This window comes from Motacilla alba, chromosome 4A (genome assembly GCF_015832195.1).
Source record: "Motacilla alba alba isolate MOTALB_02 chromosome 4A, Motacilla_alba_V1.0_pri, whole genome shotgun sequence".
Lineage (NCBI taxonomy): Eukaryota > Metazoa > Chordata > Aves > Passeriformes > Motacillidae > Motacilla > Motacilla alba.
Window position 1 is genome coordinate 17,279,846 of NC_052045.1, and position 26,216 is coordinate 17,306,061.

Consider the following 26,216-nt stretch of genomic DNA (forward strand, 5'->3'; position numbering starts at 1 on the left):
GTGAGCTCAGTAAATAAAGTATCCAGATAATAAAAATACCCAAAAGCACTGTTTAATTTTTTTTTTTTTCTGAGGGATCTGATACAAAGAGAAGTGTAGGGCAAACCCATCCCTCCAGAAGAGTGGAACACACAGAACCTGAAGGGTCTGGTGGCTCACAGCTGGTACAGCTGAATACCTGACACTCCTTTTTGGGGCAAGCAATAACGAGGCTCAGACAGGAGCTTCTGTATTGTAAAACCTCACATCCCCTGCAATCCTAGCTACAAACTCTTGATGGATAAAAGGACCAATGCTTTGGGTTTCAGTGACCTAGGAAAGCATCAAAGGAGGTGGTCAGGGACACAGAAGGCACAGGCTGCCTTCCCCTGCAGTCACATTGGAGATTCAGGAGATGCTGGGGTAGCAGGGTGCTGCAGAGGGAAAAAGAGGTGAGATCCAACCTTTAGGCAGTGAGCATGGTTTGGGTTTGCCTCCCTCCTCATCAGAGCCTCAGCTGGGAGGTGAGCACCCTCTGGGAAATGCAGGCAGGGATGTGTGAGACGGCATGCTCAGCCAGGTGACCCAGCGCACCCTGGAACAGGCAGCAGGAGAGCAGCTGTGCACACCTGGCAAGCAGTGACGTGGGAGGGGCCAGTGCACCTTGCCTTTTACTCCCTCCTCTGGCATTTTTTTCTGTCTGGGGCTGGCCTGCTCCCTGTTTGTGCAGGGACCACCCACAGCTCATCCCACATGCGTGCACGCCCTCCTTCCCCAAAATGTACCCTTCGTCTGACTAGAGGACCTCTCTGGATCTCCAAGCAGCTCAGCAGACCCTCTTCCTTCCACCATCCCTTTTCCTTGAATGTTCCTTTTTCTCTGTAGCCTAGCAACTCACACAGACTCAGAATATTAACAGCTCCTGTCCCCACACACGATCTTCTCCAGAGGCCTGAAAAATGTGATAGCAGAGAGGCTGAGAGGTGTAGGAGCAAACATGAGAGATGTGGGGAGTGTGCAGGGAGCCTCTCCCAGCATTCAGAAACAGCAGAGCCATTCAGCTGTCGGATCTGCCACCTTCACTTAACATGTACATAACATATAGAGCTATTTATAGCCCCATTTATTTACATATTCAAATAGCAGCACGACACGCAAGCACTTGTATTTGGATTTAGGTTCTATATTGAGGTACTGGCACTCTTGCACAAAATACATTCTCTGTTGCTGGGTGCTTTAAATGTATATATGACAGGATGTCAGAAGGTCAGATTCTCAAGGTCTAATTTGGTTTTCAATCAAATCAGACGAAGCTTTCACTTGGGGGGAGAGCTGCTTTAGCATTCTGCCGTAATCCTCTCCAATGCTGCAACATTGCTATTGAAACAGGTGGCAGTTTGGAACACTGCTCTCAAATAGAGCCAGCTTTTTAATACATGTATATATATAAAATATATATATAGGCTGGGGGAGTTTTGCCCATGTAAAAACATGAATAAAAATTTAAGCAAGGTAGGGGGCGGGGGGAGGAAATTATCCCAGGCAGTTTTCTGCAGTAGGAATTCTAACTACTACAGGAATGCTGAGGTGCAAGCTGAAGTGGTTCATACCAGCACCATACAACACTGACATGTTCAGAGCTAAAGATAACTCGGCTGCTAGAGGAACAGATGGAGCACTGCAATGCATAGCCCTGTTCAGCTGAAGGCACGCTGCAAAGCATGCAGCCACAGCCTCTCCCCCTCCCCAGCACGACTCCTCTCCTGGCGTGGGGTGCAGGCACCTCCCAAGTGCTCAGTGAGCTCTGAGTGCACCCAAACGGCCCCGTTTGGGGAACTCCCCGAGAGCAGAGCACGGGAACTCTGCTTCTGAGCACTGCAGCAGGCTCAGCTCAGCCCTGCCGAGGCTCAGATGTGTCCTGGAGGACTCCCTGCTCCTCAGGGAGGGCAGCACCCTGGAAAGACTTGTGCTATTCACATTCTCTGAACAGAGAGAGACATAATTCTCTCTCAAGGGATTTTTCCCTTGAGAAGCACAGAGAGAAGAGAAAACAATTCTTATCTCTACTTGCTGCTCCTGTTGTTCTTGCACATGTGGAATGTGTTAAGAAGATTGTTTACCTGAAGTGATTTGTCAATTAAATTCTACTAAAGATTGTTTTGATTCATCAGCCAATCACTCAAAGCTGTGTCCTGGCTATCCCAGACAGTCACAGGTTTTTCTTTAGTATCGTTTCCATAGTATCCTTTTAGTATCTCTTTAGTATCATTTTAATATCGTATTAATGTTATAGTATAGTTTCAATAAATCAATTGTTCAGCCTTCTGAATCAGTAGAGTCAGATGCCAATTACTCCCTGTGTCAGGGGCACCCTGAATTCTATAGAGACTCACGCTGGGGAATCACTCTTGACAAGCGTTACCACCAGGTTTTATTCACGCTGCAAACCCCAAGGTCTGGGCTGGGAATCAGCCACTTCACCCCACAGCTTTGCCATAACCCAGCATTTCCCTTCGTGTGGACAAAGAGATCCTGCAAACTCTCCCATTAAGATATCAGGTGAATGCTGAAAGATCCCCAGGCAAAAACAAGCAGAGTAGAATAGAAAGCTTCAGGGGCAAGAGAGAGAATCATTCCCTTGTCCAGCAGTTCGGTCCTTCCCCAACTGAGATCTTGCTCCAGCAAGGTTCCCACAGATCACCTCCTACTTATGGCCAAATCGTGCCATTTGGCCAACAAAAATATTTATCCAAGGTCATCATTAATGTTGAAAAAGTCACAGCCCATCAGCACAAGCACAGAGGAGCCCTTTTTGGGGAAGCAGTGGAGTGTCCCCTCACAGGAGGAGCCTCAGGCTGCCTGGTGGCAGGACTGCTGCTCCACCAGGCTGCTCCCTGCTCCTCAGGCACCGAGTCCTTGAGACCTCTGTCTCCAAAGGAATTCCTGGGGCTTTGTGCAGATCCAGCTTCCAGCTGGCCACAGCATTTGGAGAGACTGCATGGTGATCTTTGGCTTGTTACTTAGCAACTGGACTCCAGGAGTAGTGAATTCTCTGGGCTGTCGCTGCAGTCGCAGCAGAACCAGGAGCAAGGGCACGGGGAGAGCTCTGTCATGGGCATGGGAGAACTTGTGAAGTATTATGGAAGGCAGGCGAGATTTGTCCCTTCTACAAGTTGCCATAAATGCAGTAAATATTGACATATGAGTCACACTGACCTATTTTCTAGCTTTTAAGCTGGGACAATCTCTTTGCAACTGATTTCAGAAGCAGTGAATGGGGAGCACCTCAGGCTCCTTCACAAGTTCACTTTATTCTTGACTATTTTATTCAACCCCTTTGGAAGAACCATCCCTATCTTTCAGGCAGACAGGGGATCACTCCTTGTTTAAACGTGAGCCCCCAATCCCCCCCCACCACCCTGCAGAGCACCCCTGAGGCCAGATGCTTTCCTTGTCCTCACACTCCATCTCAGTCCAAGGGATATTTCAGCACAACCAGTGGGAATTCTGTTAAAGAAGGGCGTTGTGTGATGTGAGCAGGTGTCCACATCTGATCCTTGGCTTTTTAGGCAGTGTCAGTGCTGGTGAAAGTCACCCTAAGCCTCAGCACTCACAGAATATCGCTGCTGCAAGGATAAAAAAATCCTAACCACAAATCTAATGATGGCAGGTGAGGTGTGTCCCTGACATCAGCTTTGCAAAGGTGTCTCTGGAGCTCAGTGCATTTCTACTCTTGCTCTCTCTCCAGACAAGCCACAGAGCAGGCAGTTGTGCCTCCTGCATGCAAACAAGAGCATCTCAAAGCTGCCAAGTCCAGAGTGCTTTGGAGGTTGCTGTCCACCCAGCCACAGCCATCTTTTGTTGCTCCAAACATCTCTCCAGCAGCAGGAAGAAGCATCAGTATGCTGCTGCTGTCCCTCAGCCAGCCAAGTGGTCGAGGTCGTGTGTCTCCCACTTGCCCCTGCTGGAGAAGCTAAGTGAGCAGGTCCCCAGCGTGCCTGTGTGACTGACGGCAGTGTGCACATGGACCTCTGCCTCCCCTGGTGACTCTCCCCTCCAGGAGATGCGGTTTCACCTGCACAGAAGCAGCAGTGCTTGATTTCCAGCCATCCCATGCACTGCAGCCCCACACACCAGGAGCTGACGGGACAAGAGCTGTGTGACCCCAGCAGAGGAGGGCACAGGCCCTTCCAGCCCTGAGGGAACCTTCCATCCCGGCTGCCTGTTGCAATACCCTGGTTTAGATCACACAGAAGCCCTTTGTGCACATGAAAAGCACAAAACCCCACCTGCCCATGCCTGTAGGGATAGCCCACCCCAAGTCAGAGCTCTACCATCCTCACCATGAGCAGATCAAGACTCATCGAATCAATAAGGTTGGAAAAGACCTCCAAGGTCATCAGGTGCAACCTTTGACCACACATCCCCATGGCCACTAAACCGTACCACACACTGCCAGGTCTGCTTGGTTTTTGAGCACTGCCAAGGATGGTGACTTTACCACTTCCCTGGGGAGCCTGTTCAAATTCCTAACCACTCATTTAGTGAAGAAATTTTTCATGATATCCAACGTGAATGCCCTCTGAATCCTTCTCCACCAGCAAGGCCCCACAGCCCCCTCTGCTACCTACAACACTTCCATCCCAGGAGCCTCCAGCAGTCCAACAGGACTAAATCCCCTGCAGCACCATGACAGGGCACCTGCTGCAGCTCAGCATCAACCTCCTAGTTTTCCCATATTTTGGCAGTCCTAAATATTCAGCAGCCTTGAATGCCAAGATGTGATGTGTGCACACACGCAGAGTTTAGATACCACAGTGTCACAGGGCTGGGGATACCCAAGGCTACAGAGAAACATTTGCAGCGCGGGAGTGTCGTGTCATACTTGTATCTCACAGCACATAACTCCAGAAAACTCGGATGACTGCAGGATTTAAATGCTCTAACCTTTGCTTTTAAAAAACATTTGGATACCCAAGGACATAGAGACTGAGAAGTATCTGCATGTCATTTCTCCATTGAAAAGAGACAGCAACAAAACAGAACATTTTCAATTAAGAGTAAGGAAAACATTGACACATTTGAAGAGAGTAGATGGCACTAAAAGGGACTGCATAATAGTAGAATTTTCTTCTTTAAAATATTGGTTTTTAAAGCTCAAGGCATCTACACCAATGGAAAATCCTTTTCAAGGGCCTATTGCAGCAAAGTTGGGTTTGTCCAGTATTGCAGCTGTACATATATTCCAGCAAAAATTTTATTTCCAGAACTGCAAAGCCTGCTCAGGGCACCTTCTACCACAAAGTCTATTTCAAGCATGCCCAAAAGATGGAAAATTTGATGTAGTGAGAAGAGTGATGCCCCACTGATGATGACATAACAGGTCAGAGGATGAACTGTCCTGGTCAAGAACACTCTTACACAAAACCTGGTCCACTCCATTTTGGGTTAAAAGCCAATTGAAAACCCTTGCAGCTCATGGTTATCTGGAGACATGCTTTACATCTCTTCAGCAGGGAAATCTGCCAAACCAGACAGCTTGTTTTTCAAGCAAGCTTTGAGAAGTTGGGAAATAACAGCCACGATGCTTCCTGCTGTAACCTCCAAGAGATCCAGTGCCAGCACCAGAGCAGTCACTCCAACAAGGCACAGCCTGGCAGCAGGGGCACAGGGCTGGGAAGCAGTGAGCCATTGGAAGAGATTGCCCAGAGAAGCTGTGGCAGCCTCTAGAAATGTCCAAGGCCAGGTTGGATGGGACTTGGAACAACCTGGGGTAGTGGGAAGTGTCCTGGTTTGGAATGAGATGAGCTTTAAATCCCTTCCAACCCAGACCATTCTGAAGCAAAACATCAAGGTCAGCTTTGCCAAGCCCCATGCCCTGACCCCTAACCCCTCCCCACTGCAGGCTGTCCCCCAGCAAAAGGAATTGGCAATCCCACAGGCACTCTTCCTTTCACAGCCCTATTCCTGCAAATGTTTTTGTCTGGAAGCCTTGTTTCCTACACTAGCCCTCTGCAACAATCCTCTTGTAACTTTTCAACTTGTCACCGGGTTTATAAAACTTTAAAGCTGGTGCTATAACAAACTGAAATGATGTTATTGCAGATGTAGGAGAGCATCTTGGGATGAATAAATTATAGGAGGCACAAAGAAATCATGACTATAATGGCTGGATGCTCCGAGCTGTCCACGGTGTGCAGACACAGGAGGGAGCAGGTTTAGGACTGCACAGATCACAGGGCAGGAAAATTGAAGCCTTATGAAGGGTAACCTCCTCTTATTTCAAATGCATACAAAACTTCTGGTAGTTTTCCTTATTGAAATAGTTCATTAATACTTCAAGGGAGTCTGAACTGTCTGGCGCTAGGAAAATACATCCTCACGGGCTGCCCAGAGAGGGAAAAGGCTGAGTTGGAAGGATTAGTCCTTGGTTAGTCCCACCATGCAGGAATATACAGCACACCCTGAGCAGGCCAGTCCTCAGCTGGACAGAAGGACATCCAGCAGTGGAGGAAGCTCTTTCTGAAGCCATTGGTGCTGGACACCATCAGAACTGCACCCCTAGAACCAGACCCTTGAGGTGAGCGACTCTGGGCAGCATTCAGGCCATGAAGCACAAGAACAGACACCCCCAGCCTGCTCCAACTGAGTGTGACACGAGCTCCACACTGCCAGAGCTCTTCATTCAGCTCAGACATGCTGCTGGACTCCTCAGTAACCTGGCACCACACCAAGAGACCTGAAAGTGTCACTGCCCCAGTGCCACTGCACACCAACAAGAGCCCATAAACACCTGCAGGCTGTTCCCTTGGTGCCTTGAGTTTTTAGCTTTTCTATTTTTCAGATGCTGCATTGCATTAGTGTGAAGCTCTGAACTCCATGCAGAGTGTTGGGAAGCTCTCTTCAGTTTGGTCAGACAGAACAATCCTTCCAGGCCTGAGAGCCAAGGACACCATCACAGCCCCAAAAGGTATAAACAAAAGTGAACCGGGGGGAAGCAGACTGAGCAATGTGACTTCATTACCTGAAGCTGTAATTGGGGAATGAACCTCTGATATGCAAATGGACCAAACTCATATCTGCCCAAAGAACTCGTGACCATCATCCATATTGGGTGTAGCCTCTGCGAGGCTCCTGCACTGCCCAAGGCGTGCCTGTTAAAGGCCTTTCATAAATACCCACTTTATTATTTTAACTCTGCTCTAGGTAGCCATTCCAGACATCACCCTGCTCACTGCAACTCAGTCCCAGGTCACCTCCAAGGAGATGGGCTGGGTGAGCTATCCAGCAGCCACCATCCCTCTGTCCTTCATGGCTCACCTGAGCTGCTCAACAGCAGCAGGAAGACATTCCTCCTCTCAGCCTGCCTTCAAATCCCCAACTTGCAAATGTGTACAGGAGATGAAAAGACTCCAGCAAGGCCTTTCATCTTCATGGATCAGCACTTCCCAGAGGGTCTGCCACTCAAATGTGCCCTCTCCAATACCTATTTGGCCTGGCCCCTGGCATCCATCCCCAGACATTTCAATTGATGTCACTGATCTTGGCTCAGCAAATAATCCTTCTAATCACTGACAAGAACAGAGGCTGCAGCTCAGCGTTGCTTGGCCATGCAGAGGGGGGTACACAGCAAGAAAGCAGCACTCTAGAAAGTGAGCTTGAAACTATGGCTGACCACACACAGGCAGCAGCTGCCACGAACCAGGAGGGGACACTTTGTAAAAGAAGGGCTGCAGTTTTGGTCTCTTGTGACTGGGAGAAGGTTGCCACTGTACCTATGGACACCCTGCAGCCTGGCATGGCACAGGATCTGGGAATGGCCCTCGGGGAGCTGGAGGTGCATCAGCTTTGGGTGTCAGAGCACACATGGCACCTACAGACAGCTGCAAAGTGTTCTGTGTGTCAGAGTGTCTGGGAACATCCAGCAGAAGGACGTCACTGTGCTGCCTTCTCAGAGAGCCCTGTGTCCTCCAGGACAGGGATGTCACCACGTCTTCACTTTGGGAACACGGCTCCCGTGGGACTGAGGGCAAGGAGTCCTCGTGGATGGAGCTGGATTGCTCCACAGCTCCACAGCCAGCTGGACTCCTGTGGAAAGCAGCTTTTGGAAGCATGCAATGCCTGGTCACTGATAGCACTTGTTCCCCACCACCAGGCAGCCAGCAGGCGCCAGGAGTCCCAGGGAAAGGCCTGGGAGAGCCGGGGGCTCTTCTCAGCCTGCCCAGCCCCAGCACCAGGGCCATTGTTCCCAAAAGGATGTCTGAGGATTAATTAATTATCCTACAAGGGGTAGTAAGTAATAACACTCCTTGTGGAACAATGGAAGCTATTTGGTCACCATGACAACCCAGCTTCACTTGTGTGCCTTTAATTTATTCATTGCACAGTTCCTTTCCCAAGCACGCATGATGCCAAAAAAATGCCTTGTTTTTCTTGCCAATATCCATGTCCAGAGTGGGGGTAAAACACAGCCCTCTCCCCGGGGCATCTGTCACACAGAAGAATGATGAACATAAAATCCCTTCAGCCTGGAAACTTACATCACATGAGAACTCTACTGCTCCCTAAATGTTTGTTCTTTAAGATGATTCTGATTCTTAACCCCTTTTTGAAGCTGCCTTACCACGGTGCTCAGAGATCTTGATCCTGAACAAATTCTCACCTACAGCCACCTCATCTGCCATCCCCAAACCTTTCCACACCCTTTCCCCCTGCCCCAATCTATGCAGGAAAGATGGGCAGGACATTTTTCTTGTCAAACAGAGAGCCAGGAGGGATAATCAAAAGCCTGGAAGTGAAATTTCTACACATCCATAGGAGTGTGGCATGGGCAGTGGTGCCCAGCCTGACCACAACCATGCCACCACCATCAAATCACTCAGTGTCCATCACTGTGCTGCTCAAATTCTGCAGGATCCAGAGCAGCATGTGGAGGAAGGTCTATGCCAGGAAATCTGTGCATCACAGAGAGATTATTACTGTTATTATTATGACTGTTTCTCCCCCAGTTGTGTGCCAGAGGGGAGCAGGGGCTCACAGCAGAGGGGAGAGCACCACATTTACATGGCAAGGGTTGGAAAGTGCTGCTGGGACAATGGTACTGTGTGCCTGGCCACAGCTGCTCTCACCTGCTGGACAAAGCACTTGATCAGCCCCTGTAGCCCTTGGACACCTCTCCAGCAGGAGGTTTGTCCTGCACCAGCCTCTGCAGGGCTCAGCTGCCTTCACAGAATGGTTGGATTGCAAGGGACCTTAAAGGTCATCTTGTTCCAGCCCTCTGCCATAGCAGGGACACCTTCCACTGTCCCAGGCTGCTCAGAGCCCCATCCAGCCTGGCCTTGGACACTTCAGGGATCCAGGGGCAGCCACAGCTGCTCTGGGCACCTGTGCCAGGGCCTGCTCACCGTCACAGGGAAGAATTTCTTCCTAAGATCCAATGTGAACCTCCTTTCTTAGTGTGAATCCATTCCCCCTCATCCTGTCACTCCAGCCCTTGTAAAAAGTTTCTCTCCACCTTTCTTGTGGGCTCCCTTCAGGTACTGGAAGGCCACCCCTAATCTGGCTTTTTTCCAGGCTGAGCAAACCCAGCTGTGCCAGCCTTTCCTCCCAGCAGAGCTGCTCCATCCCTCTGCTCACCCTGGTGCCTCCTCTGGACTGGCTCCAGCAGCTCCAGCTCCCTCCTGTGTTGGGACAGAGCTGCTCAGGCTCACAGGGGCAGTGGCTGCAGCTGAGGAACAACCCCTCACCCCCTCCCAGTTATGTTTGTGCAAGTCTTGGTCTTAAGGCACAAGTCCAGAGCCCAAACTGTCCATCCTGGCTCTAGCAGGAGGGTGACATTTGCTCCAGCCCTCCTCAACACCCAGGTCCAAGCTGAGCCTGGGGGAGGAGATGACTCAAAGTTGAGTTGAGGCCTGACAGGCAAGACAGATGGATCTAGGTTAAACCATCTGGCCCTGCTAAACTGAGCCTAAACTCAAGCACAGCCACCCAGTGCCTCTGAACCCAAATCTAGGGCCACAGGCACTGCCCAGTGTCACTGTCACTGCAGTGAGGTGCTGCAGGTCACACAGAGAATTCAGGTGAGGGTGGGATGGTAGCAGAGTCAGCAAAAGGAACTTTCACTCAGGAACATAAAGGTCCATGGCTGGCTCTTCCCTCTGGGTCATTCCAACACGAATTCAGGCTTTTGAGGCAGCTTGGGAACAAAACCAACTGGTCAGGTTGTGTCACCTCCCTCCTCAGAAGAGCTGGTGGGTCAGGCAAACAGGGCAGGAGAGGCCAGAGACAGAGAAATGGGACAGGAGCAGGGGGAGAGCAGGATTTTAATTGACCTGAACTGCAAGAGCTCTAACCCAGCCCAGGATCCTCCTGCACGGGCCAGGAAGGGAGGAACTGGACAGGAACTGAACCACTTCTCTCCCTCCACTCCCCCTCCACCAGCCTCCCCCTCCACTCAGCCTCTGGGAAAGGAGCAGAGTCTGGAGGAAAAGCCTCTGGACAGGAGGGAGAAAGGCAAGTTTAGGCAATTACAACACAGTCTATGTCCTCTGCTGGGTGCTGAGGACTTCTGAGGGACAGTCCTTTATGTGAACCTAAACCATGACCAAAGTAATCAACAAATTTCACAGATTTCACCCCAAACCATTGCTACCTGAGCAGCTAATTTTTAATTTTTTTTTTTGTTTTTGTTCACAGTGGTGTGAAAAGCTCCAATCTATCAATGCCACCCAAAACCAGATTTCCATTAGAAGCCTCTCTTTCCAGTGCAGATCTCCAAGGAAATGTTGAATTACCACCAGCAAATGAAAACTCACTGTTTTCAACGTGGTCGGGACAGACTGACCATAAAGTCAGCTTTGTATCAACCAAAAAGTACAATTCACATCCACTTTTTTAAGACATAAACTTTTCTGACTTGGGGAGATGTCTGTGCAACCAGCATAGAAAGGATAAGAATCTACTCTGGGCGAGATGGGATGGCACAAGCTCCAGAGGTGCCAGCAGAGATGCAGATGCCTCCAAGAAACCACTGTCTTGGAAGTAAATCTCAGCCAGAAAATGGAAGAACAGTTTATAGTTGTTGTTTTTTCCCCTTTCTTTCTTTTTTTTTATTTTTCTCTTTCTTTCCAAACTTACCATGTTGACTTCAGAGATCTGGTCAATGCTGGAGATGTGGATGCTCATTCCCACTGTGACAGGGTTACCTGAAACACAAAGAGGCCGGGTGAGGACCACATTCAAGTCCTCCTCTCTTATCTGCAATATAAGAATTGTCTAGAAATGCATGGGTTTGATTCCAAGCAGCCCCACATTCCCTGAGTATCACGCAATTGAATGTGCTCAAGTGATTTGATTTCTCTCGCTCCCAGACCTACAGACTCACCCCAAGGAGCAGTGCAGCCTAAGCTTGATTTTTCTTTTTTTTTTTTTTAATTCTGGAACTTAATTACCCCCTAGTAACACAATTATCTCTGGTTATTCCAAATAATCCCTTCAGAGACCATCAGCAGGCTCCTAGTGGGCTTGCACAAGGTGGTCCTGATTGACCATACAAAGAACTCAGCACCCAAGGCCATGCAAGCCACGGGCAGGAAACATCCTCCAGCTCACTCCTCCATCACTCTGCTGGCTCTGAGTACTCAGACTGAAAGTCCCAAGTGAGTTTTAATACCCAAGGCACCAGACAAGTACAGGAAACAGATCTGTGAAGTGAAAAAGCAGCATTTGTAAGGTGTTTTTTCAGAGCAGAGCTCGGATTAGAGAACAGGGCAGTCCTTACTGTGGGATTTAAGCCACATAAAACAATTTACAGTGAGGTACACACCCACTACCAAGCCCAGCAAAAACCCTCCTGCAGCTGGAAATGGGGTTTTGCATGTTACCCCTCCCCTGCTCAGGCCCATGACCCCAAAGGCAGAGCACAAACCCAATCCCAACCCCAAGAAAAGCCCCTTTCCCACACATGCAAGGTGGAAAATGATCCTTTGCAATGCATCACTAGAAGGGCAAAGGCAAGCAGTTGTGCCACTCAAGGTATTAACTCTTCCATGCACTCATTAGTAGATCTAAGTGCTGAAATATTTACAGATAATCATGAAATGGCTTAGAAAGTAATTAGGAGATTGGGGGAGAGGGGAGAACCACACAACTGGAAATGGAGTGATTTTTTAATTATGTGTTACCAGAAGTAGGGAAGCAGTGTCATTAGGGGTGCCTTGTGATTGGGTGTGCTGTTCACCGAGACCCTCTGCTGCAAATTAAGCAGCATTATCCTTTAATGGAATATGAACAACACTGAAAACATCAGAATCAACCACTGTAATTAGGCCCTGCTATGCAAATCTCCTTAAAGAGGCAGTGCAGGCTCCAGCACCCCGGGCTGGCTGACAGGGTGCCCGAGGCAGGGGAGCTCAGGAGACCTCGTGGAGCCTCTGAAGATCCCATCACAGCCACACTCCCAGACACATCTCAGCTGTGCTTGTGCCTTCATCCTTCACAAGGGAGCCAGGTGGGAAAATAACCAACAGTCACGCCAGGGAGACACGATTCTCCCGCAGCCTCTTTGTGCCAGAGGCTGACACAGGCACAGCAAAGCTTTTAAGGAAGTCTCACTTTGATAGTTTGTCTTTTTTTTGCCCTGAAATCAGGGCCTTGTGATAGAAGCCATAGCAGGAGGAGGAAGTCAGCGCTGCCCTGAGGATCTTGCAGGCTAATTAGTTACAGGAGGAGAGTCAGGGCCACGCACAGGGATGCAGCAGAGCCTGGCAGAAGCCACATTCCCATTCCAGAGCCTTTCTGCCATGCAGTGCTGCTCCCTCCAAGGGTGCCCCACTGCCTGCTCGGCTTGCAGCCCGTCCCCACCAGTGCTTGTGTCACTGTGGCTGTGCATCCCCTCCTTCCCCAGCAGCAACCAGGGCTCTTCCCCCACGTAGAGCGGGCTGGTGGTGAGAGCAGGGGAGCACTGGCAGTGGGGAGACACAGATATCTGTCAAACGCAGAGCCTGTGCAGTCCATTCTATCCATGCAGACAGTTGTGCTGTGTTCATCACCGTGGTATCCGAGTGCCCGGGGTCATGCAGTGACTCAGAGCCAGGGACGAGCTCCAGAGCTCCCCTCTCCCAGCTCCAGGAGCAGCTCTGGGCTGGAGGGATCAGCTCCCTGCAGAGTCAGCAGGGCTCCTCTTGGCACTGCCGACTCCTCCACATCCCATCTATCAGAGAATTTGGGAGGCTCCAGTGCCCACCTGCGAGCCCTGGGGTGTGCAGCCCATGGGCTCCTGTGTGTGACTGTCCTACAAACAGTGAAATGCAAGTCCTGCCTTTACTGCACCTATTTATCTTGATGCCAGGGAAGCCATTTCACCTTCTCCAGCCCTGCTGGCTCCCAGTCTGCTCAGGACAGGCACTCGGGAGCATGGACACAGCCAACACTAAAATATGTCCTGACTCTCAGGGCAGCCCAATGGAAAACCAGGCCAGCTGGTGCCCAACATTCAGACTTTAGGTAGTACAGAAAAATAAACAAAGGACATCAATTCTGCCAATGTTAATAGCTTCAGGCAAGAGGGATACAAAAGTAGGGTATTTCAAATATGGGATAACATCATCTGTAGATTGGTCCAGAAGAGACAGAACTCTGCATTTGTGGATTTGGGACAGGGCAAAATAAGTAAACCTGATATTAAAGACCCATGCTTTTATCTGTGCCTTGCCAGTGGGTACAAAGAACTAGGCTTCCTCCCCTTAAAGAAAAAGCTTCTGCCTGGGAAGGATTTATAGGCAACATCACGAGTGAGGGAGTGTGAGAAATTCTGCCACTTGGACCAGTGAATGGCACCCTCACACATCCCTATTTCTCACCACCACTGGCGAGTTCACCAACATTTTGTCCTGAAAGTAGTTTGATGCCTGAGAATAATGCACTCAGGAAGTTGGAAGCGAAGCAGACAAAAGAGTTATAATAAAACCTGTCCTTTTTCTGCAAGTGATACTTGTCAAATATAAACACAGTCAAGATAGAGAACAAGTTGTGCTAATCTGCAATATTTTCCCAGCAACCAGTTATTACTTTCACATTTTATTTTATAATGCATCAAACCCCAGCATCTGGAGTCACGTTGCTAACGGAAATAACTTGGCACAAGTGTAGGGGAAAGGTTGTGTTTCCAAGCCTGTGTGTGCCTGCGCACCAGCCAGAGGTGATGGCAGCCTGGACTGGGACATCTCTCCCAGAACTCAGCCTGGTTCTGAGCTCACTGAAGACAAAAACACAAAATCCAGTGGAACAGAGGGGTGATCACACAGGCAGCTGCCCGGAGCTGAGGTCCAAGCTGTCCCCTCTTCACTCCCACCCAAGGAAGTCAACACTAGAGAAAGCTCGGGATTCTCTGCCTTCAGATCTCCAACTGCAACTCATCAGACACAGCCAAAGAGACTCCAAACCAGTGGGCAGGAGAACAGAGCTCCAGTTATGGTCCACTGAAGCCACATCATTTTTATGAACAGCAGCCAGGGCTTTAAGGTTCCTGGTTCCTGCATTCCTGACCACGTGGACTTGGTCCTGCTGGCAGAGCCGAGGTTTGCAGTTGCTGAGGGACAGGGATCAGCCTGAAAATTACCCTTTAGTCTGAACTACAGGAACAAAGGCATTAACAGGGTGTCAGAAATTTCACAGCTTCCCTGAACAATACCTTCCCACATTTCACTGCACTGAAGGCTTTTTCCAGATATCCAAACCAAATCTTCTCTGCAGTTAAAATGTAGTTTGGTCTCACCATTCCCCCCCCTCCACAATAGTGAAAGAATAAATCAATCATCCTTCCTTAACAACAGCTTTTATGTTCTGAGAAACCATGACATCCCCCTCCCTCCCCCACCCATACTGCCTTGTCTAGATTAAATGCACCTGATTTCTTCAACCTCTCCTCAGAGGTCATGTTTTCTAAAGCTCTGACAATTAGTGCTGCTCTCCTCTGGCCTTTTGCCAATTTGTCTACATCTCTATTTTAAAGCCTGGTATCCACAAACCAGCCGCTGAAGCAACGACACACTCGTAGAGACAAAAGAAAAACCAATCTCTCCTCTACAGAATCCTCCTAAAACCACAGAAACATCTCCAAACCCGCTGCAGCCATCCTGGGAGCTGCTCACTCTGTGGAGGAGGTTGGAGATGGCAAAGGGGCAGCTGAGCTCCTGTCATTGGAGTGCATCACGCGTGCAGCAGGAGCGAGCACAGCCCTGTCTCTTCTGGACAAGAGGAGAAATTATTCAAGACAGCTTTGTGCATGAGCCTCAGCATTCCCTGCTTGCACCCTGCCTGTGGCATCACCAGTCTCTGAGATCCCTGCAGCAGCAGGAAAGCTGCTTTTAGGTCTTCTGCTGAGTAAACAAAGCCAACCAGAGAAAATTAGAGGCTTCAGTTACTAAACTTACATATAGAACAGGTCTGTGCCTTACCCTGCCATGGTAAACACCCATAGGCATGAGACTCCATCCATGCAAAGCTCTGCTCCTCACTCCAAACCCTCAAGAAGATGAAGGGCAGCCCCAAACCAGCCAGTCCCAGACAAGGCTGCCCTGCACTGTCTGGTGGAAGTGTTTCTGCACAGACAGGCTGGTGCAGGCAGGCAGGAGGAGAGCCAGGTTTGCTGATGAAGGACCATGGCACCACAGTGCCTCTCACATTTTCAGTGACCCCCCACCCAACAGGACCAGCACTTGGGGCAATCTCAGCCTCACCACAGGCACGACCAGCACACAGCCTGTCATTCCACTGCCAGGACTTTTCCCTCTCATCTTCACTCCACACTCCTCAACGAGGCAGGGGCATTCAGCATCCACTCGTCCTTCCTGCAGAAAATGGCTCACCCAGGCTGCTCTTCTGCTTTGTTCCTAACACTGGACCTCGGGGCAGCCTGGCTTTGTGTTTTTACAGCTCAGAGCCAGGGCTCACGTCATGGGCTGGTTACACAAGGCCTGACAGACATGGTTAGCTGGGAGCCAAGAGCTCCCAGGTAATTGGAGGTGCAGAAGGCAGCACATCCAGCACCGGGCTTGTCGCTGGCTGAGGAGCTGCTGCCAGGATGAAAACATTCATCCTCTTCATAAATCTCCCTCTGGCCCTCCCAAAACAGATAGCCTTGAATCATTTTTGGCTGATGGACTAATTAGTCCTGTGCCATAGTTTTTTGAAACCACCCACAAGATAACTCAGAGGCCAGCCTGTTGTCAGGACACTCAAATTTACTACACTCCAGTGCAGGCAGAATGGAAATGCTCCTGGGTTTTCAGCACACAGGAAGATTGCAAGAGGAGCTCACAAATTGCTGTCTGCAAAATAGCTGTGCTTACAGATCTCAGGGCCAAGGCTCTGCTACAGCAGTGAGAGAACATCTAAAAGATGCCAGCCCAGCAGGCTACACAAGCCAAATCACAAAGAAGTTTCTCAACACTGATTTTCCTGTTCCTTTCCTTTTATTTTAGCTTATGTACAGCATCAAGCACAAACTCAGTTTAGTGTTAACGTTGCTTGAGGAACAAGAAAAGCTGACCATGTATCATGAAAGCAGAAATGTTCTGGGAACCACTTTCATCCAGCACCTCTGATTTGCAGTGACATCTAGAAGCACCGAGTTCAGCAGGGGCCCTTAAGAACCTACTCAAACTTTTCCAATAAAATTCAGGTTTAAACATCCATTTAACACTTTCCAATCCTTTTCCCACTTGTTTTTTTCCACTCTTATTTCCATGATCTCTCCCCCAAACACAGCCAATGCTGTGCGTTATTTTGCCAGGTTTAGCACAACAGCCAGAACCGTCAAACACATTCAGAGGCTGATATTGGAGCTCTCCCTCTACTCCCAGCTGGTCACCCCATGGAATCCCTTGGATTTAAAAGGGCAAAGCCCTCCATGGCTTTACACTTTTGGGCAATGTTATACTCGACCAAAAGGAAAGATGGTCTCAAGGCAAGTCAGGAAATCTGGCATTGGATTTTTGGCTGGGGTGGGGGGGGGAACAGGTTTTATGAGGGACTTGTCACTACTGAGGAATCTCTCAGTGGGATTTTGGAGCCAAAGACAGGGCCCTGGCCTCCAGGGTGTCTGGGGATGTCAATGCCTGCTCTTTCCCCATGGATTCATGGCTCTGCAGGGGCAGGAAGGATATCTACCGCCACTAGTTCCCATGGAGATTGCAGCTGCTCTCCAAGTAGATTTGGTAGAAAATGGTTTTGGTATTTTGGGTATTTCTTAGGTTTCCTTGGTATTTCTTAGGTTTCCTACATTTTCCCATACTCCTTTAGGGAGTGCCTAGCCCTTTTTGCACCACTGAGCCCATGCACAGAATGAGATTTTGCCTAACCCTGGTGTGGTTTCCATCCATCTACACCACACCAGGCACAGCACCCCCCTGTGCAAGGAGGATAATGGGCATTTCCAGCCCGTGCCATTGTCCTCTCCTGGCATCCTGGCATTGTCACCTCATCCAGTCAGACAACTGAACTTGAAATATTTATTTAAGAAAGGGGAATAGTTGGGACTTCCCAAGGAAAATGCCAAGTTGGAGGAAGCTCTCACTAGGATATCAAGGACAGCACAAAGGTCGGATGGAACATCTAAGGAAGGGTACAACCACAGCACAGCTCTTGAGCAGACTTTTGGAATATCCAAACACAAACATGGTGCAAGCAATGAGGCTCCTGTTCAGTGAGGAGCCAGGAGCCACAGCCCTTGCAGAGCAGGCAGAGCTGACCTCTGTTCCTGCCAGCACTGCTCCCTGAGATGCTCTTTGCAAACACAGCTTAACCTGGATAACAGCAGCCACAGTCCCAGCCTGTTGTCACATGAAGCCTCCCTATGGACCTGAACAGTCACAGAACATTTTCTCAAGCAAACTGTGCCTGCTCCTGAGCCAGCGCTGAGGGATCCTTCTGGAGGAACAGTGCTTTCCCAGGGCAGATGCAGCACCCGTTCTGTGACCGTTCCAGGGGAAGCAGAGAGTTAAGGAGAACAATCTGTGAGGCACAGTGGATTACCTAATCTATCTCATGGGTATTTTTAATGGATTAGTGGGTATTAGAGTGGGATATTGCAAATATCCCATGGAAATTTGGAAGTGAGAGAGAACAATCAGCTGGCTGCAAAAACAGTGTAAAGGTTGTCCCAGAGGGATTGAAGGATTACAGAGGAAGCTAAATCAAGGTTGATTTTAAAAGATGTTGGGTAGACAGCTACCCAAGCTGAATAAAAACAAAACTCTCAAATGTACAGGCTTAAAAATGGAACAAGAGACTCGACACCAAGCCTGACAGCATCTGGACTGCCAGTGGACCCAGTCCAGCAGAGCACCTGTACACACACACACACACAGGGCTCTCAGCATAAAAAAAACCCAGTTACTGACTACTCAGACCATCATCTGTTCTTGGAAGAGGCCTAGGTCAACATTCAGGAGATAGATTTTTAAAGCTGTTTCATCCTCAGTGACGAAAACAGTCTTCCAACAGCTTCTGCTTGTGAATCTCTTGCCCAGGTGATGCACATTTGGTAAGGTTACAGCAAAGCAAGAGGAAAATAAGTTCTCAGGTTTGTCAAGCTCTAATTTAGAGACACACAACTGATCACCTCACCAGCCATCATCAACCTGGCATTGACCAGTGGTCCAAGCAATCAACTCTTTAAGAGCAACTTTACCAAGAGGACTGAGTGCCAGCTCCCATCCATCCCTTAGAGCTGGCAGTGCCCAGCTGAGACAATGGGCAGCTTGCTTTGCAGGGGTGTCACTGCCTCTGGAGTCTTTGTTGGAGCAGGGACATGGCAGAAGGCGGATCCAGACCTGACCCCTGGCAGATGAAGGCAGTGCTCCAGCCTCCTGGAGGATGGCTCACCTGCCCTCCCTGTGTCCCCAGGGCACCCACAGGGACCAGGTCAGAGGTTCTGCAGCCTGCGGGGCACACACTTGGTGTGCCCCTGTTGGATCCCTCTCTGCAGAGCTGCCACTATGAAATACCACATTTCCCTGTGTTTACACCGAGCAAATCCCAGGAAAGCAGAGACACTGAGCATCCCAGGCCCCTCCAGCTCTCCTCCACCAAGAGTAGTAGCAGGAGGACAGCGGGGCTTGCCAAGCAAGTGCCTGTTGTAGACTGACAGCAAAGCAACACAAGCCAGGCTTCTTCTCCCCAGCAGCAGCGTGAAGCATTGTGCCCACGCTCATCAGCCACCCCCACATCGCTCCACCTGAGAAGACTTCCCTCCTACCTCTGTCAGGATCCTGGCAGGCAACTGCATCTCTCCAGGGGCCCTGCCAGAGCGGCCCCGGGGCACAGCTCTGCCCGCCTGGGAAGCTCTGATGGACTCAGGAATAGCCCAGTCCTTCTGCTTTTACGCAGAGCTTGTGTTTGCCCCATCTCCTAGAGCCAGCCAGGGCACTGCCAGAGACTCTGCTCCTCCAGCTGGGGCAGGCTCAGAAGCCTTTGGCACCCTCCTGCTCCTCCTTTCCCAGCCCAGCACCGGTTACTCTGCTTTTGAAGGGGGCAGCTCTTCAGGAAGGATTGCACACAGACATGAGATATTTTGAACCCCTGGGTGCAAAAGTAAGCAGGGTATTTAACTGTGTACCAGAACACATTCACCACAGGCAGCTGCCCCATCTCCAGCTCCCCAGGTCACTCTCTGAGCAGACCAACCCCCAGGACTCATCACAGCCTCAAAAACACTCTTTACAATGCCAGAAGTCCCATCTCTGTACCAGTTCTGGTGCTACAAGGCCCACAGAGGCACACAGGTTCTAAAGCAGGTGTAGGGCTGAATCCCAAGTGCTGGGATCCCTCCCCCAGCATCATAACTCTCCTTGCAGAGCCAGGAGGTAGGAGTGCAGCAAAATACCTGGAAAGCCACAGCACCACCCTCCTCCTCACAGCCAAACCACCCCCAATGGCAGGGGTGATGCTGCTATGTGTGGGACTCCTATCCTATCCTATCCTATCCTATCCTATCCTATCCTATCCTATCCTATCCTATCCTATCCTATCCTATCCTATCCTATCCTATCCTATCCTATCCTATCCTATCCTATCCTATCCTATCCTATCCTATCCTATCCTATCCTATCCTCTATCCTATCCTATCCTATCCTATCCTATCCTATCCTATCCTATCCTATCCTATCCATCCTCTATCCTATCCTATCCTATCCTATCCTATCCTACCCTATCCTATCCTATCCTCTATCCTATCCTATTCTGTCCTCTATCCTATCCTCTATCCTATCCTATCCTATCCTATCCTATCCATCCTCTATCCTATCCTATCCTATCCTACCCTATCCTATCCTATCCTCTATCCTATCCTATTCTGTCCTCTATCCTATCCTCTATCCTATCCTATCCTACCCTATCCTATCCTATCCTATCCTATCCTATCCTCTATCCTATCCTATCCTATCCTATCCTATCCTATCCTATCCTATCCTATCCTATCCTATCCTATCCTCTATCCTATCCTATCCTATCCTATCCTATCCTATCCTATCCTATCCCATCCCATCCTGTCCTCTCCTCTACCCCATCCCATCCCATTCTATTCTATTCTCTGTCCTATCCCATCCCATCCCCCAGGATCCAGCCCCTCCCTCCCCAGGCCACTCCAGCCCTCAGGCAGGTTGCCAGGATGGCCCACAGGTGAGGTCACAGCAGTTTTCCCTGCCTGGCAGCTGTGGCATTTTCTCCCGAGCTGCCCATTGGAATGTCCCATTTCTCACCTGCCCACTGAGGGCATGAAGGTGCTGACCCAGCTTTTCAGTGCTGGAGCTTTCCTAGCATGGAAGCAATAGATGTTTTCCCCATGGAGGAGCCTCTCTGTTGTGTGCACTGGAAATATCCTCCCCCAAAGCATCTGCAGACCTGGCCTGGACTATGGGATGTGACCTGTCTGGGAAAAGACTCTCTCACATTACCAAATCCTGAGCCATCTAATCCCCTTAGCTGCAAATGAGCTGAGCCAAATTAATTTAAATGGGTTAACACAAGCTCCTCTGTTCACATCAAATCCCTTTCTCTGTCTTAGAAGTGTTTGTAACAACAACAAAATACCTGGACTTGTCATTTTTATCAAAGTGACAACAACAAGGTGTTTTCTCTTTTTTCCTCCCTGTTTTCAGTTTTTTTTATGAGTTAGTCACACCTCCTCATCTCTGTTTACAGACTCTTGTCTTTAAAGAATGTAACTCCTGGATTGGATCCAGTTGGACATCCCCAGCATGTGGGGAAAAAAAACAAAAGGAACAAGATGGCCAGGTTGGGACCTGGTGCTAAAGTTGCACCAAGCCCAAGGCTTCTGTTTGGGACAATTTACAGGGCAAGTATTGAAAAAATTGAGTGAGTCAGGTCTTAAAATATAATTACATTCACATTAAATTAATATCTCAGTTAGGAATCACTAACTGAGAAACAAAGCACACAGAAAAAAAACAAGCCTCCCCCTTTCCAAATGTCATCCATGGGAACACAAGTTTTCATCCCTCAGTTTCTGAGGCTCTTGGATGTGCTTTGTTCAGGTGGTCCTGCCCTTTTTCCACAGTCTGAAACAGGGAAGAGCTTACAAAATTCGGTGTGACCAAGAATTGAAAGAGTTTAGTAGAAAAAAGATTCTGGGATGTTCACTTCTGAAAGATTGCCCCCTGTGCTGGTGTTTCCATTATTTCAGTAAGGCTTGATTTGCAATAATGTCCGGAACAAAAGTTGCCTTTTAGACCAGAACCTCTTTATTAAGACATAAAACTAAGTCCCATTTGCTCACCAAAATAATTGCTTTCACTCAGGATGCATGGATGAGTGAATCTTGCAGAGCTTTTACATATATATTCATCTCCAGCAATTCATCAACACAATAAGCACACATTATTAACTTGAGTACTCATCAATTTCTTTTTTTCTGGAGCTTCAAATACTAGCAAGGAGCTAGTGTGCAATAGGGAAGAAAAACATGTAGGGAACTTGTGATAAATGTTCTATTTTTGCTGTGAAAGGAGGATAAGAAGAATTCAGCTCATAGCCTACCCTCTTCCTCACTTCCAAAAATTTCCTGCCAAGCTGAGATCCTTCACCAGAGGCCAGGAGAGTTGGCTTTCCTGCAGACCTTCTCCAGGTGACATCTGTGACCTGGGTGGCCTCCTCTCCTGGCCTGACAGCTTCTGATCTTACACCCAGAGCTTTGCCAGTGCCATGGGCACCCCCTTTTTTGTGCATCACCCATTGAACTGCCCAGTGCAGCCCTTGGACATGGCTCTGCCCCTGGCACAAGGTGCCCCTGGCCTGGAGATGTCACCTGCTGTGGTGTCACCAGCACCAAGCTCCTTAAAGGGAGCAGGAATCATTTCACAGAGTGTAAGAGAAGAGTAAGAGCTACTCCAGGTAGCTGAGGGGATGTGTTTGGAGAGATCTGCTGGCCAGAAAACCCATCCTGGCTCTGCAGGAAGAGGAAGGGGAACACCGGTGCTCTCCCAGCTCAGAGGACTGTCCCAAATGTGAGCACAGGGTGACAAAGTGTCCCAGGAACCAAGAGAGTCACCCTGTTTCTTCCCTGCTCTTGGGCTGTGTCACAGATAAAAGCTCACGGTGGCTGTTAGTGGCTGGAACGGCTCTGCAGGCTCAGAGTGGAGCCTCACATGGGGACAGGGAAGGCTCTGGTGTCCCCTCCTTGCTGACAGCCCCTGGGGGATTCACTACAGAAGCACAGGAGTGAAAGCTGAAAGCAGTGCAGGACACCCTTCCTGGTTTTCCTACTCTATGACATGATCAGACACAGTAAATGTATTTTCTGCCACGTGTAGTGGCTTTTTAAACATTTTGCCAAAGATCAAATTTAAAAAATTTCTGTTTTTCTCTGAAGGGGTGTTGAGGAAAGTCCTTCTGCTTCATCCATCCGAAGGGGAATTATTTGTGGACAAGATTAATGCCCACTAATCAAGAGCCTTTCCTATGCCTATACCATGACACTTCTCCACAGCAAGAAGCAGGCTCACCTGCCTGTTCCCTGTGGGGGTTCCACAGGACACCACAGCTGAAGGAAAGGTCAGAGTTTGGTGGCCAAGCAATGGCCCAGAGCTCGGAAAGTGCTAGGTCTGTTCTCACAAATAAATAGCAGGAAGCAGAGCTTCCCAGAGCCATTCCTGGTGCTGCTGTGGGTTTTCACCAAAAAACTGCCCCCTTTGGGTGTCCCCAAGGTGTAAAATGGCCCCAGAGGTGGCCCATCCTCCCCCAGGTGGTGGGGGAGATTTGTTAGTCAATATTTGCACAGCACAGGAGCCTTGCTGATATCTGTCACACAGAGCCCCTAATGCCACCCAGGAACAAATTCTCTTTGTGCACACTCAACATCACATCCAGCTCAGCCCTGATTTGAGAATCCTTTCTGGCGAGTGATGATGTCCAGGGCAGAGAGAGCACAGCTTGATTTCCAGAGCCCAGGCTGAGCTGGCAGAGCTGGCAGGTAGAAATATCTTGTTTTGACTGGTAAACTGAGCAAGTTTGACATGGAAACCACTGAGGGAGAATAAATATGGAACAACAAGATGTAATTTTACAGAGTCGCTCTTCCAACTAGAACTGCACTCAGAGTCATCCCAGAGTTGAACTAAGAGGTCCTGAGGTCTAGGGAGGGGAATTCTGGACACGGTGGGTTGGGCTGAGGCTCACCCCTGCCACAAACACAATTATTTAACAGCACAGTTCCTGCAGGACTGCAAAGAACAGGAGAAACAGGAAGGGGAGGGGAGAAAGATCAGAGGGAAAAAAAGAGTTTTTAGCTATGGCACAGAACCAGGGATAAATGCCACAACCAGAAGAACAGCCTGTAGGAATGGTGTGATCAGCGCTGCCCAACCCAGCCCGCTCAAAGCAAACAGCAGAGCTCCCATATCCCAGCAGGAAGGGAGAATAGCTCTGCTTCCTTCCATTTCATGAGAACAGGATCAGTCCCTGGGTCTCCAGAAAACCTGTTTCACTGACCATTCTGTTCATCCTATAGGGCTCCACTACCCCACTCTGCCCTTTCTCACCCATGAGATGTGAATTCCTCTGAAAGGCCTCGTGCCTTCATTAAACACATCTTTTGTCTTGTCCATGCTTCTGGTCACGCTTTAACAAGTGCGTGATATTTCACATGAAATATCAAGATATAAAAACCTCCAGCAAGGGCTCTCTGCAAGAATGGATTTTACAGACCAGACAGTGTCAGTACCACCAAAAAACCCTCTTACATCCAGCCAGCCTGACACTGTAGCAGCCTCCAACTCTTTTTCTTTGAACCAGCCATGGGTGAGAAAAGTGACATGCACACACAGAGTCTCTTTCACACAGCAGCACAATTGCAGCACATTCCTTGGCTTTTCTATTTCGTGTTACATGGATTAAAAATACTTCTCTGCCTAACTGGGATACTGAGAGTCTTAGGAGATGAACAATGCAGGTATGTAAAGCTGTTCTGATGAACAGCTCCAGGGCGGTGAGAATATATTTTGAGTAATCAAAAGGACTTGTACTAATGGATTTTACACTCCTTTCACATTGTGCTTTCCGTGGCAGTCCCTCGAAGGCAAGTTTGCTGGCAGGAATAATCTCAGAAATGGTGAGTGTTACGTAGATGTTTGTCAAGGAGGAGCATGGGTCCAGGTGATGTGGCAAATCTGGCTATAAACAACAATCTGCTTTTAATCAGTTATTTAATTAAGAAGTATTGCAATTATTCTGCTAATTAGTAACTCGAATGTATTGCATCTTGATGTAAAAAAAAAGCTATGACTAAGGGTGGAGGCAAAATTCCTGGAATAAAAGCTTAGTTAAAATGATGATGACGTCCTTGTTTTAAGAGAGATCTCTGAGGGGTCCTTGCCAGCCCAGGGCCCTGCCATGGACTGGAAGAGCCGCTGTGCCAGAGCCTGAGCAGAGCTGCAGGGAGAGGCTGCACCAGCCGAGGGGGAAAAGGAAGGAGAAGGGCAACCAGGTGTATTTATCCCACACAGGCTTGGGCATGAGAACCAACATCTCCTCCAGTTCCAGTTGAAAATGGATGACAGTGAAACTTTATGCTCCTCACTGGACACCAAATCCTGAAAAACAAGGCACAGAGCTTGCTCAGAAACCCAAGGCCAGTTTTGGGCTGAGGCTTAGGGGAGCTCATCTCCATTGCTGTCTTCTCCCAAAACTGCCTCCACTGCTCTTGCCTGAGACTCCTGTCTCGAAAGGAGGATAATAAGTGTGGCCACACCTGAATGCACAAGGGTGTTCAATGTGCAGCAAGAGGTTCACAAGCTCTGTCACACTGGAGGAAGGGACTGGTCTAATATCCTAAAATATTATCACCCTCAAGAACAAAATCATGAGGAAAACAAAATGGATGAAGGTTAGGTGGAAGGATGCCCACTGCTGAATGGATGTTATGGAGCCAGTTCTTAATTAAACTGTCCACAGCATCGCTGCTCATTCCTTTTCCTTGATTGATAGAGGATGGATTTGCAGGAGGGCAGTGCTGACAGTGCCCTGCCCACCCTGCAGTGAGTGAGGGGAAGCCCACAGGAAAGGGAAGATGTTGGTGTGGCTGTGTCACAGGGTTCCTGTGTGCTCTGTCCCACCTCAGTCACCTGGAGCTCCTGGATTTCAGTGACCTCTGTGTGTCTCTCTCTCGGGGCACTGGGGCTGTGCTCTCACAGCTGTGGCTGAAATTGAGAGGAGCTGCGCTCCAAACAGGCACTGCCTGCCTCCAGTGCTGCTGAGCATCCTGGAAAATCACCCCCTCACTGGGCACCCTCAGCAGGGGATACCTTTGGCTCCTCGGGGGAGAGGTGTGAACACGCTCCTGCTGTACTGCTGTGCTTGACAGCAGTCACAAAAACAGCTGAGGCTGTTTGGAGAGCAGGTCTGAGCACAAAACAGCCAGGAAAGCACAAGGCCAAGATGGACTTTGGGTGCTCAGTCCCAGCCTTTGCACCAGGCAATCAACCCACCCTAATCACCTGCTGTGGCCACCTCAGCTGTCCCCACTGCCATGCCCCCAGCCTGTCCCCCTCTGGAGGGAAGGGAAGGAGAAAAATCAGCTCCATGTGTAAATGGCACCTTGCTGTGCTCTGCAGGGCTGCTCAGGAGGAGGCAACTCTTGGACCTTGTCTCCTGAAGCACCCTCACAAGGAGGCCAAACAGAGATCCCTGGAGAAACCCCAATTCTGGCTTTTTCTGAAGTCTTG

The 26,216-nt window shown here is 49.3% G+C and overlaps 1 protein-coding gene across 2 annotated transcripts in view; it reads right to left on the reverse strand.

Moving 5' to 3' along the window:
- Positions 1-26,216, reverse strand: part of LOC119695155 (gamma-aminobutyric acid receptor subunit beta-4) — a 76,417-nt gene that overhangs the window by 38,669 nt on the left and 11,532 nt on the right. For both annotated transcript variants that reach the window (XM_038123097.1, XM_038123098.1), the window contains exon 3: positions 11,116-11,183. In XM_038123097.1, the coding sequence (XP_037979025.1) occupies positions 11,116-11,183 (68 nt within the window). The remainder of the gene's footprint in view (positions 1-11,115; positions 11,184-26,216) is intronic.